The sequence below is a fragment of the Stegodyphus dumicola genome, chromosome 3 (genome assembly GCF_044657685.1).
Source record: "Stegodyphus dumicola isolate Sdum_Otavi_A_Nest chromosome 3, ASM4465768v1".
In the NCBI taxonomy this organism is placed as follows: domain Eukaryota; kingdom Metazoa; phylum Arthropoda; class Arachnida; order Araneae; family Eresidae; genus Stegodyphus; species Stegodyphus dumicola.
The window spans coordinates 106159695-106183184 of NC_140770.1; the positions used below are offsets into that span (position 1 = coordinate 106159695).

Genomic DNA, 23490 nt, shown 5'->3' on the forward strand with positions numbered 1-23490 from the left:
CTATTTGACATAATCGAAAGTTGAAGCTTACTTTTATAAAATTGCTCTAACAGTCTGCAAAAAATAATAAGCCGGATCCAATTTGAAGATTAAGGAATAACGCAATCTGCAACATTAACTGAAACAGATAATTAGAGCTTAGCTTATACCGTCCGTTATACATTAAACGCGCATTCGTAAACGTATTTTGCGCACGCGCACACGCAAATTCGCAGGCATAAAGGTCGCGACGCGTGCACAGAAAGTTTGTAGCTTTGAGGTCCGGATTATGGGTGTCCGAATTAACGACTTTTGACTGTATTTCAAATACATCTGGCTGCTCATCTCGATATTTCCTAATTTGTTCTTTATTTGTTGCAGCCAACAAAAACGAACTTGACCTAATTCCAAAATTTACGCGTTTGATATCTATATGATCTATATGTCGCTAGTTTTAGATCATTTAATTGTGTGTTTTCCACAAACAGGAATCGCACTGCGTCTTGATCCTTTTCTGCCAAAGCAATCTGCAAAAATGCTTTTTCTACATCTGCTGAAATTGCAACATTATTTAATCGGAAATTAATTAGCAGATGGAACATATTGGGATTTAAATTTGTTCCTGTCCATAGACAATCGTTCAGTGATAGCTGCCCGAACTCATGTGAGCTGCCATCAAACAGTATTCTAGTCTTCGTTGAAGCACTGGTTTCTCTAAATACCGGTTGGTGTGGTAGGTAAAATATTGGTTTACCGATAGGTATATTTCCATTGGTCGTTCTCTCAATGATACCTTGCTTGAGATAATCATCTAATATTTCACTATATGTAGAAAACAGTGTTTTGTCATAATTAATTCGCTTTGCAAGAGTTTTTAACCTATTTTCCGCTACTTGGTAATTATCAGCTAATTCCCTCTAGTCCCTTTTCCAAGGTAAAGTAACCTCGTAGCGACCAGCTTTAAAACAAACTGTCTTATTAAATATTTCCAATGCTTTGTCTTCCTCATGACAGTAAGGAACATCTTTAATTCCTAATGATTCTAGTTCGAAAAACATTTTCAATTCACTCTCTGAATTATCATTTATTAACCCACAATACGATAAATTATTTCTCCGTGAATCATTTACATTTCCACTAACTATATATCCAAACACACTATTTTGTAATATCAAGCCTGTGTTAGGAACATAGATTTTACCAGCTCATAACATATCATAAAAAACTTCCACACCGAGCAACAGGTTTACTTTCCCTGGTTTATAAAATTCCGGATCCGCTAAATTCACCTTCTCAGGAATCACAAGGTTACTAACATCGATAAACTTTGCGGGAGTTAAACCTGCTATTTTTGGAATTACCAAAACCTCTAGTTTCCTTTTATATGTTTGTTCGCTGCTTTTCTTTTTATCGTAGTTGAAATGCCTGATATCCTGCAAACCGAAATATTTATCTTTTCCCTTTTTAAATTAAGTATATCCGCTCATTCAGTGGTACAAAAACAAGAAACACTTCCACTATCACATAATGCTTTCACCTTAATTAACGTTCCATCATTAGTCTCAATAAATACAAAGGCAGTAGATAAAATCACGTTTTTCCCACTGTTAGTACCCGTAGCAGCTGTAAAGGTTTCGTTTTGAGTTTTAGCTTGAAATGCAGGTGCGTGTACATTTAACGCATTGCTGTTTTGATCACCGAACTCCTGATCTGAAGTGTCTGCTCTTTCTATTGTGGTGCCAATGGAATTATTTTTGTTTTGATAACACAAGAGAAAGCTATATTTTTTCTTACACTTCTTGCACAAGTAATTAGAACGGCAATCTCTCACAATGTGCAAATTAAAACAACAAAAACATAAATTCTGTTTTTTCACAAATTCTACCCTTTCTTTTACACTTAATTTCTGAAATTTAGGACAATTAAATAGCTTGTGATTGCTCAAATTACATAACCTACACGAATTCTGCATATGTTTTTCATTTGCATTAGAAACAACAGCGGTAACTCTATGTGTAACCTTTTTTGTGTTAGTCACACTATTTGAAGCATTGAGAGTTCTTGCATGATCTTTAAGAAATTCTATAAGATCTGTTAAATTAGGCAAATTCTCTTTCTCTAATTTTCTTTCCCACCATATTTTGGTGTTAGGATCTAATTTTTGCCCTAAAATGTATGCAAACACATTGGAAGAAAAACCGTTAACACTCTGATTTAAAACTTCTAATGATCTCACACATTCATTTGTAATGTCAATTAAGTTTAATATTGCTGACGCAAACTCATTTTGCATAGTATGCATATTCATAAATCGTCTCAGATGAGCATACACTTGTTTGCGGTGATTAGAGAACCTTTCTTCTAGTAATGAAAAGGCTAATTTATAATTAGAGTCAACTATGGATATTGACTGTACAATACGATAAGCATCTCCTCTTAGCGCAGATTTTAAGTACTGTAATTTGACTGCATCTGTTAAATTAGGATTTGAATCAACACTGGCTAAAAAGATATCTTTAAATGAAAGCCACTCATGTAAGTTACCCGAAAACGTTGGCAAACTAATTTTGGGTAATTTAACATTGTTCTCAGTATTCGTGCAAACCAAAGGCTCCGATTTAATTTCTTTGGAAAGTTTAGCTAATTTACGATTTAATTCGACTTCTACATCTAAGAGAATATTGTCAAACATAAGCATTTCGAAATTCATTTTTTCTAATAAAGAGGTCTTAAACAACTTTTCACTTTTGGCAATGTGAATTCTTTTTTTAAATGGTTCTAAATTTGACAACATTTTGGCGATTTTAACCTCTTGCGCTGAAAAGACGCGCCACGCACGTCAGGATACTTTTGTCTCAAACCGCGCGCAAAAATGAAAATAACATGGTGCACACATTGCCTAACAACAAGATTGTTTATTTCTCGAGTTACAGCTCTGTGTTTATTTCTCGAGTTACAGCTCTGCACTCGCAGACGCGGGACGGCATAAAGGAGACACACTACCGCTTGTTATATTGTAGCGCACGGCACTGCAACTGTGAAGTTTAGTCGTAGCGCAAGTGGTTAAGATCAGTTTCTATAGAAAATTTTTAATTCCGAGATCTGAGAATGTTTTGACGATTTTCTTTTAACATCGTAACATTGATAAATTTCATTAAAATAATGGTAATATATTTAAAAAATAACATTAAAATAAAACATTTTAAATTTTTCGCTGTCATATTATAAAGTTTCATTTTGACAACTTATACAATATTTTGAATCTGAAAAATAAGCAAGGTATAATGCTATAAAGCACAATTCGCGAAACAGCTCTTAACAAAAGCAAAATTAGCTATGTAATTAATTAAAAATGTGCTCTTTTTAATTTTTTCATAGCAGCAGTTTTTCTCATGTAATTGTCTCAGAATATTCAAAATTCTGAGAATATGCATCAGTTTTCTCTATAAAATTAATTTTATTTTCCCTCTCCTTCTTCTTCTTCTTCTTTTTTTTTTTTTTTAATATATATTTCTGCCTTTTTGCTGTTACAGAATTTATAATATTTCTAATAATTTTTCTTTAGTATTTAAGACATTGCAGCATGGAAAGTTTAGAAGGATTTGAAGGCAAGATTTGTAGACACACGACTCGAGAAATATGTGACAAAATGAAAAATGTCTCCATGGTATCAACACGTAACGGATGTATTTTACAGAAAGTTTGCGAGGAATTTATTACTTTTTGGAGAACGTCTAGAAGAACAATGAAAACATAAAATTTAAATGTTTTACTTCTGATATTAGAATCTTTTTATCCTCTCTTTATTTTCTCTACTTTTCACTAGACACAAGCATGGAAATATCCAAAAGGCTTCTAATCTTATAACATGGGCAGGAATTATACAAAGGGATTTTTTTTATTAATAAAGAAATTGAAAACTTACAATTTAAAAGGTTCATCTAATATGTCTTAATACATCATAGACAGAGCTGGCATTAGGCATTTTCCCACCTGATGCAGTCTCTGTGGATCCTAAATTCTGCTGCCTAGTACCTTTCTAATTTCTGCTTCCAATCCCTGCTGTTAGTAAAACATAAAGCTGTTAGTAAAACATAAATGTCACTTATCTGCTTTCTAATATGTCCAAATATTATAAGTGTAAAATATTTAATGCTACTTGATAAATTGCATGAAGTTTTTTTTTATTCTCAAACTTATTAATAATTATGTTAATTCATGTTTAGTAATAATGCATACTACTTAGGAATCTATTTTATCTTTAGGATGGTATTGTAAAAATGAAATTCAGGCATAGATAATATTTTTAATTTAACTTATTCAATTCCCATTTGCTTATAGGTCCTTAATTTTTTCATTAATGGTCCTTAAAAGTACTTAATTTCCGTGTGCAGAAATGTGTATGAACCCTGTTATAAAATGTTGTTTTTTCTTCTAAAGGAATGGCTTATGCCTTCTTCTCTTTTCTGATCTCTAATGCTTACTTTCTATTATCTAATTCATATAGTTTAAGTATTTACTTATTCAAAGATTAATTTCTTACTATCTATGTCATTTATATCATTTTATTGCAGCCAGAAGTATTTGGAATTTGTTTATTACATTTTTAAGCCAAATGTGAAGTTTTGTTTAAATCATATTTCTCCTGAAAAAAATAATTACATTATTATATATATATATATATATATTTACTTTGCCATTATTATTATCAGAAGATATGCATTGCTCTAATTTTATACTAGGTGCTCTTTGCTTTATTGGAGATTCTTTTTTTTTTTGCAACTTTGAATTTATCCATTCTATCATAGCAATAAAAAATGTATTACTAGCTTGTACCACTTTTATTTTCATTGCAAAGTTCATTTGAATGAGCATTGAATTGTCTTGTCTTATTCCGTATTCATTCACCCAGAATATACTAAATTGTGATTTGCCTCCATGAGAAAGGATTTCAAAGATGCCTGCATAAAAGGGAATATGGATATGACTTGATAATTCATATCCATATCCATCCTAGATGCTTCTTTAAAACATCTCTTATACTGCTTTATATTTTACTATTCTACTCAATTTTTTTGTAAAAAAAGTTTATTGTTTTATTGATGGCTGTGCCAAGAAATCTAAGTTTGTATTTTTTTTTTTTTTTTTTTTTTTTTTTGTCAGACTCCAGAAGAATTTGAAGATACAGATAGGAGACTATCACAAAAAAAATGTTCTGCTGCCTCTGGAGAAACGTTAGAAATGAAAGTAAGTGTCTGAGTAATACATTTGAAATTAAGGAACCAGACTAGTTAGATGATAATATAATTTTTCATTTGATGATAGTTTTTTTAAGTTAGAAGATAATATAGTTTTTCATTCTTTTAAAAGTTTTAAAATTTATTTCAAGTTATTTCAACCTGAGAACAATGAAAAACAATAATAATTTTTTAAAAACTTTTTCAATTTTTTTTAAATTTACAAATTGGTATGTCTTTTTAACATTAAAGACATTTGCTTATAATTTTATTTTAATTTACATCTCAGAAGTTTTATTTTTGATCTAATTCTCAGTCAGGTATTTTTTGGGGTGCAGGTGATGATTTTTTCCAAATTTTTAATAAATATTTTGTTATATTTTAGCCTTTTTAATGTAAGAAGCAGTATATAATAGCTTAATAAACAAATCTGAGGTAACTTAATTTTAACACATGTTATTAGTAACAAACATACATGGGAAAAATATCAAAACTTTTCTCAGTAAACCTTATTATAAGAATTTACGTAGTTTGAAACAGTGTGAGGAAAAAGTCTGATAAAATTCCATTTGAATTTTTCAGTTTTAATCTTTTTAAATGCATTCTAATTGTAAAAAACAACTATTACAGCTAACACAACTAAAGAACAACTATTAATTATGCATTCTAATTGTAATACTGATACAAAATTTACAAGATGAATTTGTTAATACATTAATAGCATTTTTAATTAAAATTTTGGTATTTAAAAAATATATAAAAAACTTCGTGATTTTACTCTTTTAAGTCATTTTTTTATCTAAACATTGTTATTTTGTATTCATGCCTCAGACTTAGTAAGCGAATTATGCATAGCTTTATGTAGTCACATTACAACTTTGAAATCTACATCATTGTTCAAAACATATCACTACATCAAAACTAAGAGTTATGATAATTATTTTATTGTTATAATATATATATATATATATATATATATATATATATATAAAGAAGAGCAATTCTTTTTGAATTTTTAAGAAGCTTAATTTGAAAACTCTGAGGAAGAGGGAATTTATTCATTTATGAAGAAGAGGAATTTATGTCATTCGCTGCCAAAATTGGTTGTGTTATGTTAAATCTATACAAAAATGAAGCCCCTCTTAATTTTACATAATTATATTATCATCTATCAACCTGTTGCCTGCCAATAAGCAGACTTAAATGTATAAGACTATTATCATATTAAGTTGCATAATTTGTAATTGTTATATTAAGTCACTTAATTTTAGATAATGATAAACTTCAAAATATAAAATTACTGAACAAGATTTTTCATTTCTGTGCAAAATCTCATTCATTAATTTATACAAGCAAGTTAGTACAATGATAATATTTTGTGTTTAAAAGAAGTAAATCGGAAAGGTGCATTGTAACTTGCATACCAAATTTAATGAAACACAAAAATAAATAACTGTGTTTTTTTATAGTTTAATTTCAAATTAGTTGGGAGATATGTAAATGTTTTTATCAGAAGAATTTTGTGGTTTGATAAGTAATCTAAGTTTTAAATGTAAAATTGGGGGGGGGGAAGCCATAAGAAAGTGTTGTATCTATAGGTGAATATTTTATGTAAAACTTGCTTGATTTCAGAGGCTACTTATATAGGTCTCTCTTCTGCAAGTAGCAAAAGTACTTTTGCTTCTCTAAGAAGAGATCTATGTGCATCATTTAATATCAATAGTTTTATATGAAATATTTTTATATTTTTTAATAATCAGTTTAGTATGTGGTATGTTTCTAAAATGTATTTTAAACTAGATTATTATTATTATGCTATCAATCTTAACAAAAATATTCTTAAAAATTTTGTTGAGTAACATGATACAGTGCTGTTTTATTCTAATCCATTTTTTTCAAGTGTTAGTAACTTTTCGAGGGGTATTATCTTTATCATGTCTGTTACATATGAAAAGGAAATTTTTCTTAATGTTTTCCTGTTTTGAAGTTTAAAGTGTTTTTGCATGAGTATAGATTTTTTACTCAAACAGCAGAACATGAAACATTTTTACTTCTTTATGCAAAGTAAAGGAAATACTGTAATCATGAAAATTTTAGGTTTTTAATGTGTCATTGACTGCTGGTTAATTGGTTAAAGTGGAACAAACCAATCTATTATCAATTAAAACAAATATATATATATTGGTAGTCTGTTACCCAGCTGAGTATCTTTAATCTTATATGCTTGTAAATTGTGCATTGCCTGCTTTAAAAGTGGTTGAATTATGTGTTCTTTTGTTTTAGTTTAAGATTTTTATGCCTTTATTTAATCTGCATCCAATAATTGTAGAATTATCAAGAATTTAAAAGTTTAAATGGTGCTTATCATTATGAGGCTGCCATTTGTTTACATTTGAAACTCTTAGTAGAATAGGGAATTAAGTCAGTTTGGGCTTCAATTTCAGTGTCTTTTTAGCCAGTGGGATCAAAAGTTAACTTTCAGTTTCGTGCATCACAAATTTGATCTTACCCATTGACTGAATTGCATGTTTTTGCATAGAAACTTTTAATTTAATTGTCAAAATTGTTTTTTAATTGTTTTTAACTGTATTTGGTGTTTTAGGTTTTTCTGTATTTTACAAATTTTAATGAAGAGATTCTACATTTTTATGTATTTTTGTCTTACTGCAAAATGAGAAATTTCTCATGAAATTCGAAGAAATAGTTTTAAGTGAAGTTTAAAAAAAAAAAAAAAAAAGTGTATAATTTAATAGGCTGTACGAAGAAGTCATGCAGTGCCCACATCAGATATTTCTATTCATAGTTAAGATCATAAGATGAGTAGTATATATGTTTTCAAAACACCGGTGTAGTGTAGATGGGGGGAACTGCTAAATATCTGGTTTCCATCTTAACTTTTAATTTCTAATTCAGTTCAGTTATTAAGTTTGTATGTTTTATATGCAACAGCCTCTATGATAATTTCAAGCTATTCAAAAATCTGGGAAAAAAAAAAAAAGTTCTGTTGCTTAAAAATAGTGTTTTTACTCTTTCTTTAGAATACAGTTCTTTCTGATTATCTCATCCCCCAAAAGTTTTTACGAGGCAGTGCATATGTCACAAAAATAGTTTTGTGGCAATCAGTGTCACTAAAATAGACATCATGGACAATGATATGTGAACACATGCAGTAGATGTGTGTCTCTGTTACATGAATTTCTGCTTTCTAAAATCAGTAATCATTTTTCTGAGTAATATTACTTTCTGCCTTGAGTAATTTTTTTTCCCTTGTAACATTGCTAACTGATGAAAAAGAGTTTTGAAGTTCTTCAGCAATATTCAGCAAATACAGCATGAAAAATATGCAAATTAAATGTTAGAATGCAAAATGCTAAATTTCTGCAATGCTGTGATATTTTTTAAGAAAAAAAGAGATTGCTTTGTGCACGAAAAGAAGAACAGCGACCACAATGACAAGTTTGTGTGTGATACTAAATTTGTTTAATTCTCTGACCTTTTTTTAAGTGTAAACATATAGGGCATTTTCGCCCACCTTTCTGCTTGCCTTCATGGTGTAACTGACTAGCAGATCTGATATGTAACTAGGAGGTCCAGAGTTCAAATCCTATCAAGGGCATTGTACATTTTTCACATTTTCTGCATCAATAAATGTAATAACTTTAAAAGTGGCATTTGAATTAATTGGTGCTAGATGGTCAGGATTTGGTGACTTGGTCCCATCATCCCCAATTACCCTTTTAAAAGGAAGGGCATAAGGTGTTTTCTCCTTCCTTTGAGTGTGCCTTTGTGGTGTTACTGGCTAGCACAACTGATGTGTAATCAGGAGCTCTGAAGTTCAAATTGTAGTGAGGGCATTATGCATTTTTTACATCACCTGCATCAATAAACCTGATGAATCTGCAAACAAGGCACTGTTTGCATGAGGAAAACAGCATGGAAAATCATACATGAAGATTTCTTGAAAGAGGTAAGTCTTTTACTGCAGATGTTCCTTGCTTTTTTAATTTTATTGATTACTGTTTTACGAAATTCTCAGTGTGCCTCCATACTGAAAGTGGCTGTTTCAATTTTTTGGGAGGATAGCATAGATAATCAAAAAGTACCAAGTTTACAAACATAATTTTCCCCCTTTAAATATATGAAATATTCATTGTAACCTTATTGTGCTCATATATATTATAAGTGAAATTTTGTTGATTTTCCTCCTTCATAGTTTATTCGTCAGCGTCTGCAAAGGACCAATCACAACAGTCGTCTGACGGGGCCCTCCAGCTCCCACCAGAGGCAGAGTCCCATTCATGGGGACCACTTTGCCATATCATCGTCCGCCTGTGGAGGGGGTACCACATCTCCCATTCTGCCGTCCATCTCTCCCCACCACCAAGTTTCGCATGGAATGCTACATGCTGCGAGTAATGGTAATAATGCCAGTGCCACCTACTCCTCTTTTGCCTCTGCCTCTAACTCCTCACGTGCTCTTCCTATTCCAATCCCCGACATTCCAAAGCCATTGATTCCGAGAATGAGAAGCAGTGTTGAGGGCCTAAATCAGGTAAATATATTATTAGCTAATTTGAAAATCTTTTATTAATATGTTGATATAATATTTTAAAAATGATTTATTAATAGTTATTATATATGTTTACAATTAGGCATGAAAAACCAATTTCTTAGATCCTTTAATTTTGTTACTTTATTATTTTCCTTTACATTACATGTGTTGTTTTTATTATACAGTCAGTAATAGATTCAAATCTTTTAAGAATGAGATTGGTTCCAAAATAAGAGGTAAAATGAGATACTAAGGAATACTAAAATGAGTATTGACATTTGGTTTAATTACTGGATAGCTGAACAAAAATTATTTTAAGAATTTGTTCTGCTGAATTAGTGTGAGTCAACTAAATCTCACTCTTATATACAATGCTACTTCATGTAATCAGTGACAGTTTAGCTGTAGTTCATAATGTGATCGTAGTAGGGATATTTAGCCACAACATATTCTGTAGAATTAAGTCTGTAAACATTGACCTGCTGTGATGTGTAATTGCCAACAAAAAGATTGTCAGATCTGCATGGAAATTTTTTTTTTTTTTTTTTTTTTTTTTTTTTTTATTTTTATTTTTTATTATGCTTGAATGGTAGGCACTTGCCTTTTTTCAGCATTGGCCACTCCTGAGGCCAGAAGTTGTGGCCATTTTAGTGTGGAAGCAGCTAATAAGCAGCCACCATTACTTCCTATGAGGGGCCAGAAACTTTATGTCCATGTCTTCTCTGGGATTCGAACCTGGGTCTTTCTATATTGCAGTTGGCTTCTCTAACCACTATACCGTATGAGCGGCTGTATGCAAATATATCATGTTAATGACCATTTTGATCTTCATGAAATTTGTAATTCTATAGAATTAGGTCTATAAATTGATTATCTGCTGGGATGTGTTAATTGTCAGTTCAAATAGTGTCAAATCTTTGTGGAAATATATCATGTTAATAACCATTTTGATCTGCGTGAAATTTGCAATTTTTCTTTTTTTTTGGGGGGGGGTGTTACTTTTTATTTCTTTGCACATATTTTAGGTTTGAATTTTAATAAGATGGCACATAAATAAGGCATTTGCTCATGTAGTGATTGCCTTATGTTCATTTTCCACTTGGGGGGGGGTTGAATCAGTAAAGTATGTAAAGTTATTGTTTCACTTGTTATTTTATACAGCAGTGGATTTTATATGTATATCTTGCTTCATGTTAATGTGTGAAAAGCGAGTTTTAGAATGAGACAAGAAAGTTTTCATTGTACTCTCTGGTTATGCTAATGCTTCATATTCTATTCATGATCACATTTTTTAACATGGAATTAGAAATGTAAGAGCAAAAGTAAATTTTTGGATTCATAAGTGAGGCTTATATGACTGGATAACTATGAAAATTGTTTAGAAGGAAGTCAAGGTAAAAAAATGAGCTATGTTTCATAGCTATTCCATACTGTAGAAAATAGGGAGTAAATCACTCTTCGAACACAAAAAAATAAAAAAAAGTCTGTGTATAGACGATGTGATCAGAAATTAGAGTTAAAATAATATGTAAAATTAGATGTGTTTTTTAAGCATAGAAGTATAATGATTCAGAGTTGAAAAGTTAATTTTACCTTCATATTATGGCCATCAGAATATCCATATAAGTCATTTAAAGCTTTTTATTGAAACTTGTAAAGCAGCTTAGCAAACAGCAGCAAAAATGCACCTTCAGAAGCACTGCGAGTCTATGCCTGGCTCCATCATTTTATGAATAGGCAGGCAGTACATTTGTAGGAATATAGTATACCAGGACTTACAAAATTATAAAGTTTATTTTAACTAATACATTATTCTCTTTTGTTAAATCTTTTCTTGTACTTAAGCTTTCCATCATCTTTACTAGAAATGCAAATTAATGAATGAGAATCTAAGTTAAGTGAGACAGAACTGGCAACTTAAGCCAAGACTATTCTGATTGTACCTGTTGGAGTTACAGTTGACTGTTAGATTTCATTTTTAGTTACTGTAGAAGGCATATTAGCATAGGACCAGAATCTTAATTTTTAATTCAATATCTGCTTTGTATATATTTCTCAATATAAGCCAAGATTGCAAATAATTACTCATATATTTAAAATTAATTTTTTCCATAAACTTAAGAAATATAAACTAAAAAAATAAAATCTGCTAGGTTTGACAATTTATTGCTTGTGCCCGGTTAATGGAAAAGAACTGACATTTTTGTCAGATTATCAGATCCACACCTAAGCCATCCAGCATTTTTTGCTTTAGAAAAAATTTAAAATATTTTTGTTTTATAAACAGAAATATATCATAAATTACTGTTGTGTTCTTGAATTGCAAGTGAGTTTATGTTAAGTTTCTGTTAACATCTTAGATTTTGTAATTTCAAGCTGAAACACCAATAGATGTAATTGTTTTTTCACTTATTAGAAGAGTTAAAGGAATAAGAATCAGCATAATATTGGAGGACTGATTTTGAAGGTTTAAATATAGAACCTTTTTAATTATGATACAATTACACGCTGAACAAGTACTAATTTAGAAATCAAACAATTCACCTTTGAACTTGAGACTTGCAATTCTCTTCCGTTTGTCGACATTTTGGTCACACATAACACATCTAACTTCAGTACTACGGTTTACCGTAAACCTTTATCGATGTGCCTTCCACCACATTTCAAATCACGTCATCTGATTAAACAAAAGTTAGCTTCATTTTATTTCTATGTTTTTTCAATGCTCTTAAAGTTTGCTCCTCCAAACTATCTCTTGATTAAGAACTAAATTATTTAAAAGCAGTAGCTCTTGACAAGGGCTTTTCACCCACCATTATTAGTAAAGCAGTTAAAAAATTCTCATCTCAACACATCAAAAGGCACACTTTTAGGAGATTATAAAAATTCTGTTGTCATTTCCTTCTTTCCATCAGTTAGCGATAAAGTTGCACTTATTTTACAGAAATTTAACTTTCGGGTTGTTTATTCTCCCATCAATAAAATTCTGGGTTCCATACTCAAGGACTCCATTCCAGATTTGAATTCCTGGGGTATTTACAGGATTCCTTGCCAATGTGGTTTAATTTACATTGGTCAAACTAAAAGAGCCTTAAAATTTTGCTTTAAGGAACATGAGGTATATGTTAGAAAAAAGGAAACATAGAAGTCTTCGGTTGCCCACCATTGTTGGTCCAAAAATCACACTTTCAATTTTTTTTGCATCCAAAATTATTCAGAAAACATCTTCCATTGGAGAACTGGATTTTCTAGAGGCATTTCACATTCAAAAAAATCTTTCTGTTCTAGTTAACGACCCTAATTCCAATCCATCTTTGCCCTCAGTAGCTTGATTCTTGTTCATTCTTTTTTTATCTTTTCTCATCTAATCACTATATCTTATCTCATTCATTTGCGCTTTTGCAGCTGAGGATGATGGTTCGGTAAAACCATCGAAACTAATCCTGTGAAAATTTGAAAATATAAGGCTGATTTTTGTTGTTTGACTTCTAAATGAATAGAACTTTCTTCTTTAGCTGCAAAAGTGCAAATTACAAAAGAGAAGCGAGTGTTAAGATAAGGTCATAAGAAAGAAAATTGAGCTACTGATGACATCTGTTGAGGAAAATGAAAGCAAATGTGAAATAATTTCTTTGAAAGCTGAGGGTAAAGACAGCTTGGAATTGATCATTAACTAGAGCTAAAAGGTTTTATGAATATGAAATGCCTTTAGAAAATCTAGTTGATGGATGAAAAATTATTTTAGAAAAATTCTGGTTGCAGGAAAGTGGAAAATTTGATTTTCTGACCAACAATGTTGGGCAACAGAAGATATTATGTGTACCTTTTTTTTTCCCCCTGACTTAGATTCACAAAACATTTTAAGGCTCTTTTAGTTTGACCAATGTAAATTAAGGCAAGAAATCCTGTATATACCCCAGGAGTATATATCTGGAATGGTATCTCTAAATATGGAACTGCAAATTTTACTGACAAGAAAAAATGACACAAAAGTTGAATTTCTATAACGTACACACAGTTTTATAGCTCATCAAATCGAAAGAAAGAAATGACAATAGCATCCTTATAATTTGTTATACAAGAGAGTGTTTTTTGATGGGTTGGGAATAGAATTTTTTAACCACTTAGTCAATAATGCTAGGTGGAAAACCTTTGTTAATAGACTGCTTTTAAGCAGTTTAATTTTTGATTAAGACTCGATTTGGAGGAGCAAACTTTAAATGCCTGGAAAGCATATTCTTAATACTATGAGACACTTGATGGCATTTAGATTCTGATAAAGTTTGCAGCCTTGGAGAAAAGCATTTTTTGAGATTATTACAAATAAAATACACAGTTTTGTTGTGCATAACATTGCAAAAATACATAATTTCCTATTTCCCTTAAAAAAACTTTTTTTTTTTTTTTTTTTTTTTTTTTTACCCTCTGTTAAAGACATGGTTTTAATCATGTATGTAAATAGAATCCTCATTGCAATTTTATTTACAACTTTTAAGATGAATTATATGAAAGGAACATTCAAAAGTTATGCATAATTCCAAAGAATAACTATGTAAGATAGAGATCTATTATACAGTACAAAGTCTTTAATCTGGATATCCATAATCCGGAATGATCTATAATCTGGACCTCAAAGCTACAAACTTTCTGCACATGCGTAAATGCATTATGTGTTTGTGCATGTGCAGGATATATTTACGCATGCGCGTTTAATGTATAACGGACGGTATAAGCTAGGCTAAAATTATCTAATTATCTATTTCAGTTAATATTGCAGATTGCGTTGTTCCTTAATCTTCTTACTGGATCCGGCTTATATTTTTTGCAGAATGTTAGAGCAATTTTATAAAAAGTAAGAATCAACTTTCGATTATGTCAAAAAAGAGTTTCCGATTCTGGAGCTGCCAAAAGATCTACAAAGCGAAAGCATGTTTCAATGTCCATCAAACAAAAAGTGGAATTGCTGCAAAAAATGGATAAAAGCATGAAGAATGTGACAGAAAGGTTAGTGAAAACAAAAAAATTTCGATTGACGAGTTAGTCGGTATTCTCGGCACAGCAATTACAGGACTTGAACAGCGGAACTTTGTAACTGAACAAGAAATTATGTCTGTTTATAGAATTAAAGAGAAAGTATTAGCACATAAAACAAAGTAACTTAAACAACTTACATTAAAAGAAATGTTTAATAAAGTAAACATATAAATATTCAGCTTTTTTTTTTTTTTTGTAAATTTTGATACCTTTTAGATTATAATTGCTCTTTATTTCATAAATTACGGTTTCATATTTTTAATTTTATAATTTCTGCATGCCATCTTACCAGATTTAAATTGATGTTCTATAGTCCAGAAAAATCCCTAACTCCGGTCTCGCCAAAGTCCCGACGAATCCGGATTAAAGATTTTGTAATGTACTAATATTAATAGATATTGATATCAGTTGAAAAAACACAAATAAAAATGGTTTATGAACTATGCATTAGTTTGTCTCTATTTGCTTTTCCAAAACTGAATGTGAATTTTTCCAAAAATTGGAATAATTCTAAATGTTGATATTATCTTTACCCCCCCCCCCCCTCCCCACAGAGTGACTTCTTTCATTTATGCATAAGATAATAGAAGTGAATAAGTGTTTATGGTTGTGGCACACAAGCTTAATTATTTATTATTAAATATTTAAATAAGAATACATATTCAATTTATTAAGTTGGTATAGTACAGAAGAAATTGTAAAAATCCAGTTTTATATTTTCTTTATGCATTAGTTTTTATACTTTTAATTTTGAAGTTTAATTAATTTTGTATTCTAAGATTTACAAAAAGCTTATACATTTTAACATCCTCCAGTTTAGTATCTCAATAAATATTCCAGTTAATTTATTTTAGAATTTTTTTGCCGCTCTAAAAGTAACCCAGAGTTTTTGTTTTCCTACTTCCCTGTATATTTGGTTTTATGTGTAATTTTTGGGAGTTCACTAGTTTATTCAGTTTTATGTGTATCATGTATGAAAAATATGAAATTTTTTCTTACGTTAAAGAAAACTTTATTGAATGATTGAAAACTTGCTTTAGATAGTTCTTATTTCCATACTAAAATCTTAGTGACCATATTCAGCTTTAGGCAGTTATTGCAAGGAATACTGTTTTCTAAAACATGCCTGGTACATCTGAAAATTTATTAAAATTCCAGTATCAGCATCTGATTCATTGATGCTATCTAACAATGTATAAGACTATAATAGAATTTTCTCTTTAATTATATTGCAACAATGCTCACTTTTGAACAAGAAGGAAGAGTCCTATATGGAGATCATAGGTATAAAGATTTATAAAATTAGCTATAACTGCAGTGAGGGTCGCAAAAACTGACAGTAAAAAGCAAATTATTAAAAATATAATGGCAACTATAAAAATATATAATTTCTTCTCGTATAAAATTTATATTTACTTCTAATTTTAAGATAGTTTGAAGGAGGAAATTCAGACTGATGAAATTCTTCTTAAACTTGTTTGACTTCCTTTTTTTTTAAAAAATAAGAAGAAAATTAAATTTCTGAGTATTATTTTAATGATCTCAAAACTCTTTTACATTTACAGGAGATAGAAAGAATAGTTTTGAGAGAAATTAGTTCCAATGAAGGAGATGATACTGATAGAGTAAGTATTTTCTTATACCTATAAAATTTTGACATTTTATTTAAATCCACAAAGATATTCTTATCAGATAGCATATTTATAAATACTTTTATAATTTCTAGATGAAAAATAAGAGTGTATGTTTACAATTAACAGTAATTTGAGCAATTCATTCTAACATTAAGAATATCTAGAGAGTAATGTGCAGAACATATGCATAACTTAAAAAACATTATATTGCACAAAGTCCGTAATCTGGACGTCCATTATCCGGAATGATCTACAATCCGAACCTCAAAGCCACAAATTTTTATTTTGTATGCATTACGCATGTGCATAATGTGTTAATGCATGTGCGTTTAATGTATAACAGACGGTATAAGCTAGGCTAAAATTATCTTTACCGATTCTAAGGCATTTATTTCAGTTAATGTTGTAGATTGCGCTGTTCCTTAATCTTCTAATTGGATCCGGCTTATTATTTTTTGCAGACTGTTAGAGCAATTTTATAAAAATTAAGCTTGAACTTTTGATTATGTCAAAAAGAGTTTCCAATTCTAGAGCTGCCATACCACTTCCGATAGTGAAAAAAGTGACAGAGGGGTTATTGAAAACAAAAAAATTTCGATTGACAAGTTAGTCGGTATTATCGACACAGCAATTACAGGACTTGAACAGTCAAACTTTATAACTGAACAAGAAATTATGTCTGTTTATAGAATTAAAGATAAAGTATTAGCACAAAAAACAAAGCAACTTAAAAAACTTACATTGAAAGAAATGTTTAAAGTAAACAAATAAATATTAAGCTTTTTTTTTTGTAAATTTTGATACCCTTTAGATCATAATTGCTCTTTATTTCATAAATTTCATATTTATAATTGTATAATTTCTGCATGCCATCTTACCAGATTTAAATTGATAATCTATAATCTGGAAAAAACCTTAATCTGGAATCGCCGAAGTCCCGACGAGTCCAGATTACAGACTTTGTACTGTATTATTTTTCTTAATTAATATATGAGTTTATATGAATTCTAACTGTATGTGTTCATCTGTAAATATTTAGTAAAAATTACTTGTTAAAACTTGTAAAATTGTTGTATGAAAGTAAATATATAAGATCTTCTGGAAAATTCTGTCCGTTTAGGAAGCAAAAGTAAATACAGTAATTTCCGGAAGAAACGCCGCGGCGTTTATGTGTTTAAAACTTAAATTTTCAGCGGGTGCGGCGTTTCTACCCATGCGGTGTTTAGGTGCACTGAAAATAAAATATTTCTTATGATGGTCATTGTACATAGTTTGGATGGCCTTGTCATTGTGCATAGACTGGTGCTGTTCCCACACAAAAGACCACTCAGTTGCTTTTTGTGAACGTTATTTTGTTTACATTCTTTCCCTTGAACGGACCTACATGCCTTATTCACCCTAAACAAAATCTCAGAACAATAACATTCTTCCCCCTTTCAAATCAACATTCTCATCAGTTTGAATAGTCTCTCTCCTCTGTGATTCGATGAATCTTCCAGAACCCATCCTCTCCCCACCCCTGCCTTTTCTGAAATTTTTTTCAAAGGTGGACACGACTCCCTGCCTCGCAATAACGAACTCTGAGGTATTTCCCCTTCAGCATGAATGGATTTTTCTTGGCATTCTGCCAAATACAGATCCCATCAGTTTGGATACAAGTACTTGTTGGATAGTTTTTAAGTAAGAAGGGAGCGGAAAATTTTTGAAAATGTCTCTAAACAGCACAGAAGCTGTACATTTCTTACCTTTAATTTATTTTTGAGTTATAGTTTCATTTGATGCATTTTTCTTAACTGGTATGTCATATATCAGGACTTAGGTTGAGTTTTTGCATCTATACGGCCCACGACGATGTCACGCGCAATTTAATCTATTGTGGCGTTTACGCTGATGTGGCCTTTCTTCCGGAAATTACGGTAATATGTTTTTCATACCTTTAATGGTACATATTGTATGATATAATTTCTATTTTTACTTATGACCTCTTGCCAGGGTGGTGGTAATTTGTAAAGGCCATTCTTGAAAAATGTTCCTTAGAGGCGAACTCAAGTAGCGCTTGGCTGGCAGCTGCTTCTGTTTTTTTTTTTTTTTTTTTTTTTTTTTTTTTTTCAAAAAAATTTTGCAACGAGTGAAACAAGTGCTAATCAAAGGGTGCTAGGTCTGGGGAGTATGATAAGTGTGGCAGAATTTCCTACCCTAGCTATGCTATTTTCTGACGAGACACCAAAGGACCATGTTGTCTGGCATTATCATGATACAGTATAATGTGTTGCTTATTTAATATCACCAGCCTCCTTTTTTTTTTTTTTGTTTTGTTCAGTGGTTTGTTTAAATCATCCCTCTGCTGACAGTATCTCTCCAAATAGAGTTTTTCTTAAGGTTTCAAAATCTCATAATGTATTTGTCCTTGGGTGTCCTACCATATGCACATCATTCTCTTATTAAATAATAACATCTGCATACATGTTGAAATTTGAAATAATATTATTAGGCAAAACTTTTGATCAACCTTATATTATTTTTAAATGCTGTCATTAAACTAAATGTGCGAGATTGCTGTTATATCTCTAATAGCATTAATATCTGATTCACTATGGTCAGATTTGTATGCTTTAAAAAAATAATATTCCGTATATCTGTATACTTGCATATTCAGGAAATATAACTATTTTAAGTCATTATACCACTCTTGTAATTTTCTTTACATAAAAAATTAATAAATAATACATGTTACGATTCATTTTAAATTAAAATGTTAAAAATTATGTTACATAGCAAATAACACTGAAACAATATAAATAGCAATGCAATTAATATGAAACATATCACTAATTTACTGACTTTATTTATTTATTTATTTATTTATTTATTTATTTTTATTTATTTATTTTTTTTAAACTTTTAATGAAATAAAAACCATCAGGATATCTATACATCTTTTCAAAATCTGCTTGATCATGTAATTCAAATTTTTTTGATCAAGAGGCATTTTGCATATTTTTAAGTTAAGTGAAGTTCCTTTTAGCGTAGAAAACAGTAAATTGGCAAGGTAAAAACAGTCTTGGTGGAATTGGTGAATTAAGATATTATTGAACTAAACTGTATTCATAAAGTGTTTCTTAAAATTCTGTTCTTTTTTTAATATGCAGAGTTATTCAGATAGTGTGGTTTTTAAAGCTAGATAAAATTCCTGTTGCATGTTTATCATTTGCACATTTAATTGAAAAGTTATAAGGTGCTTTTTTTTAACTATTTAGATCTAATGGTAATAATTTTTCACCAGTTATAAAACACAAATTGGAAGATATCTCATTAAATTTTTCATGTGTCCATTTTAGTTGTGAGATTTAAAACATCTGTTTGTTCTTTCAATTTTACTGTGAACATTTTCCCCGGAAAAGTTAGTTTGATATATGTATATGGGTTTGTAATGAATTGAATGCACACATAACTGATTAATGTTTGATAAAATTTATTCTCTTCCCCTAAAAGAAACACGTTACAGTTCTGGAACTTTTCAGAAAAGTTCTTGTAGAGCTCTTCTCAGTGTGACAGAGTACAGTCAGTAGTTACCACTTCAGACTACTAAGAATGTTAAATACAAGACAATTTAAAAGAGAGTGTCATATGCTAAGTTCACACTCTGAATATTCTGAGTAAAACTATGAACTAAAACTGAGAAATGATGCTTTCTCCATGTATGTAGTTTTTACGTATTTATCTCAATCTACCAAGAAATTTCTAGTACCTTTGATTTCTCGAAATTGCTGAAAGGCATATACAGCTACATTTACATAAAAATGTCAGAAACAGTTACATATTAGGGATCAGACCAATTACAGTTATACAGGGATCGAGACAAAATATCACCAAATAGTTGGGAAGTTGGCGACCAAAATTAGCTGCCAAAACCATCGCCAGCTTGCAGAGCTGTAGCTACGGTGTCAATTCCTGGGAACAACTGAAAATTTCATGCCCTCTCCTGACATCTCTACCCGGGTGAAGCATACAAGGATTGCCAAACTGAAATTCGTAACACCAATTTTTTGTCTCACTGGATGCTGAGCCGGGGGACAGATATTCCTCTACCCCCTCTAGCTATGCGCTTGATCTCAGTCTTTGCATTTTTCAGGCATTTCATATTACATTGTGCAAGAGATTCTACAATTTCATATATAACTTTACTAAAATTATGTACACATATGGTATAGGTAATGCGTAACAAGTTCTTTTATTTATCGTAACAGTCAGATTAGTCAGGCTTGCTTTTTTTTTTTTAATTTCCTTGAAATTCTCTTGATACATTCAACTTCAAAGCTAAATTTTCACGTTTATCAAGACTATTTTCTTTCAGCTTCTATTAAAAGAAAAGGAAAGAAAGAAAGAGAGACCTTTTTTTTTTTTTTTTTTTGTTATAGTTCTTTTAAAAATATGGGTAATTCATTGTACCTCCTAATCATTTTGCATCACTCTGATACTGTTTTTAAATAAAGGCAAGTATCATAATACAAGTTTTTAATTAAATTATTTAACAGGTTAGCCATAATTTCACAATCATCAATAGGGTTTGATACACATTTGAAAATACTTAATGGAGTTCTCTACACACAGCAAGGCATATCAAAATTTTAATCAGCATATTAGGGGAAGTCTCTCTTGGCAAGAGAAGTGACCAGAGCTGCCATCTCTTAGCATCATTGTTAACTTTAAGTCTGTGGCACTTTAATTCAGCATGGCAAAGCATCTGAGCACTTTGTGTGTAAAGAAAGGATGCATTTTCCTTATTGAGGGTTTATAACATGAATTATCTTATATTTATATTATACACGTGGAAAATTATGAATACATCCATGTATTCAAATCCCAGGTTAATCCCTCTATCAAGCATTAAGTTTTATGTACAGTTAGTTTCTGACTGCGTAAAAAGACTTTATTTAATACTTACGTTTTCTGTTTCATGCTGTATGTACAGTGGCTTCCAAAAGTGTTCGTACATTTATGATTTTCATTGAAATAGGGCTCTATCCATTAATTAAAAGTAAATTTTCTGAATGAGATTTTAATAATAATAATCTATTCGTAACAAAATTACATGAAATATTTTAAAAATATAACAAAACTTTATTTTTAAGAAATTAATAATAAAAAAATGACAAACATTTTATCTCACAAACGTCTTCATACGCTAAAATTTTTTTAGATAAAATCAAAATTAGAATTATCGTTCGCCGCTTTTTTTTTTTTTTTTTTTTTTTTTTAATTTTTGCATTTTGGTAGCATTTAAAAAATCGTTTGCTTTAATTTTTTATTGTTTACTTCATAATATTCTATTTATTATTGAAAAATGGGTCACAGTCATAAAGACATTACAAACAGCATTCGAAAATTGATAATTTTCACCATAGTAGTGGTAAATCAATTCGAAATATCGCTAAATTAGTTAATTTATCCCATTCTACAGGGCAGTATGTGATAAAACGCTTTAAGGAAGAAAATCGGATTGAAAACAAGGTAAGAAAAGGTCGACCGAGAAAGTTAACTAAACGTGATGAGAGATTTATTATTACAAAATTTGTGAAAAATCCATGTTTGAGTGCTGTAAAAGTTTCTGCAGAATTTAATGCAAAGTTTTCTACTTCAATTTCACCTTAAACTGTTCGACGAGTTCCCAGAGAAGCTTGCCCATAAAAAAAAATTTATTAGTGAGAAAAACAGAAAGTTTAGGTTTTCATTCGCAAAATCAATGATAAATACACCCAAAACGTACTGGAATAATGTCCTATTGGCTGACAGAAGCAAATTTAACATTTTTGGTTCCGATGATCAAATAATTGTATGGAGAAGAAAAAAATGAGGAACTTCATTCTAAGAACTTAGTTGGAAGAGTTAAGCATGGCGGTGGAAGTGTTTTTGTGTGTGGGGGGAGCATGACAGCATCAGGACTAGGTAATTTGGTATTTATTGATGGCATAATGAATCACTCTCTTTATTCAAATATTTTAAGAGACAATTTAAAATTATCAGCCCAAAATTTGGGTATTGGAAGCAACTTTATTTTTAATCATGATAACAATCCTAAGTATACGGCTCTCAACATTCGCCTGTAGTGTCTCTATAATTGTCCACAGGTTTTGAAAACATCACCTCAGTCGCCAGATTTAAACCCCATAGAACACATTTGGAAAGAGCTGGAGGTTAGAGTACGAAAACACATCAAAACGAAAAGCGAACTCAAAACAGCAATGATGGAAGAATGGATGGGGGGGGGGAAACAAAAAACAGTCAAATTTATTCCCAGACGTTTAAAAGCTGTTGTGGATGCTAAAGGATATCCTACTAATAGTAATTTAACGAAAAATGAAAAAAATGAAAATATTTACTAATAGTATGTCAAGATTTTTTTGAAGTGTACAAAGACTTTTGTGAGATAAAAATGTTTGTCATTTTTTTATTATTAATTTCTTAAAAATAAAGTTTCGCTATATTTTAAAAATATTTCATAGATCTTATCATTAAAATCTCATTCAGAAAATTTACTTTTAATTAATGGATAGAGCCCTATTTCAATGAAAATCATAAGTGTACGAACATTTTTGGGAGCCACTGTATATGTAATTTAAAATCAATTTTTATCAGGAATCCATTATTTCAGCTGATTACAATGATTTATAATTTAGACTTTATAAGAATTCAATGCACTCATGAAGACATTCAGCAGAATAATGAGGTGGAGCATATATATGTATAGTATGTGATAGTAATTTTACCGTCTCACTTTCAATGTCAAGTTTGATTAAGATAAAAAATTAATGGTATCTGACCGTTCAAAGGAATGCTTTTATCGAGAAACTAAATGAACTGGCTTCATGGTATTTCATGGACAGTCTTGTGTAATTCATTACCATAGGCATAAATTGGCATGAATATCTTAGATGAGACGTAAAATTAAATGTTAGGAGATAGTTTACATAGAACTAGGAAACTACAACATGTTTCAGAGTAATTAATATCATTAGTTTATCTATTAATTAAGCTGGTTTGTTTCTAACAACTT

The 23490-nt window shown here is 30.4% G+C and overlaps 1 protein-coding gene across 2 annotated transcripts in view; it reads left to right on the top strand.

The window, feature by feature from the left end:
• The window catches only part of LOC118189223 (glucocorticoid-induced transcript 1 protein-like), a 275707-nt gene that overhangs the window by 221737 nt on the left and 30480 nt on the right, over positions 1-23490 (top strand). For both annotated transcript variants that reach the window (XM_035359794.2, XM_035359796.2), the window contains exons 3-5: positions 5143-5226; positions 9430-9768; positions 16368-16427. In XM_035359794.2, the coding sequence (XP_035215685.2) occupies positions 5143-5226; positions 9430-9768; positions 16368-16427 (483 nt within the window). The remainder of the gene's footprint in view (positions 1-5142; positions 5227-9429; positions 9769-16367; positions 16428-23490) is intronic.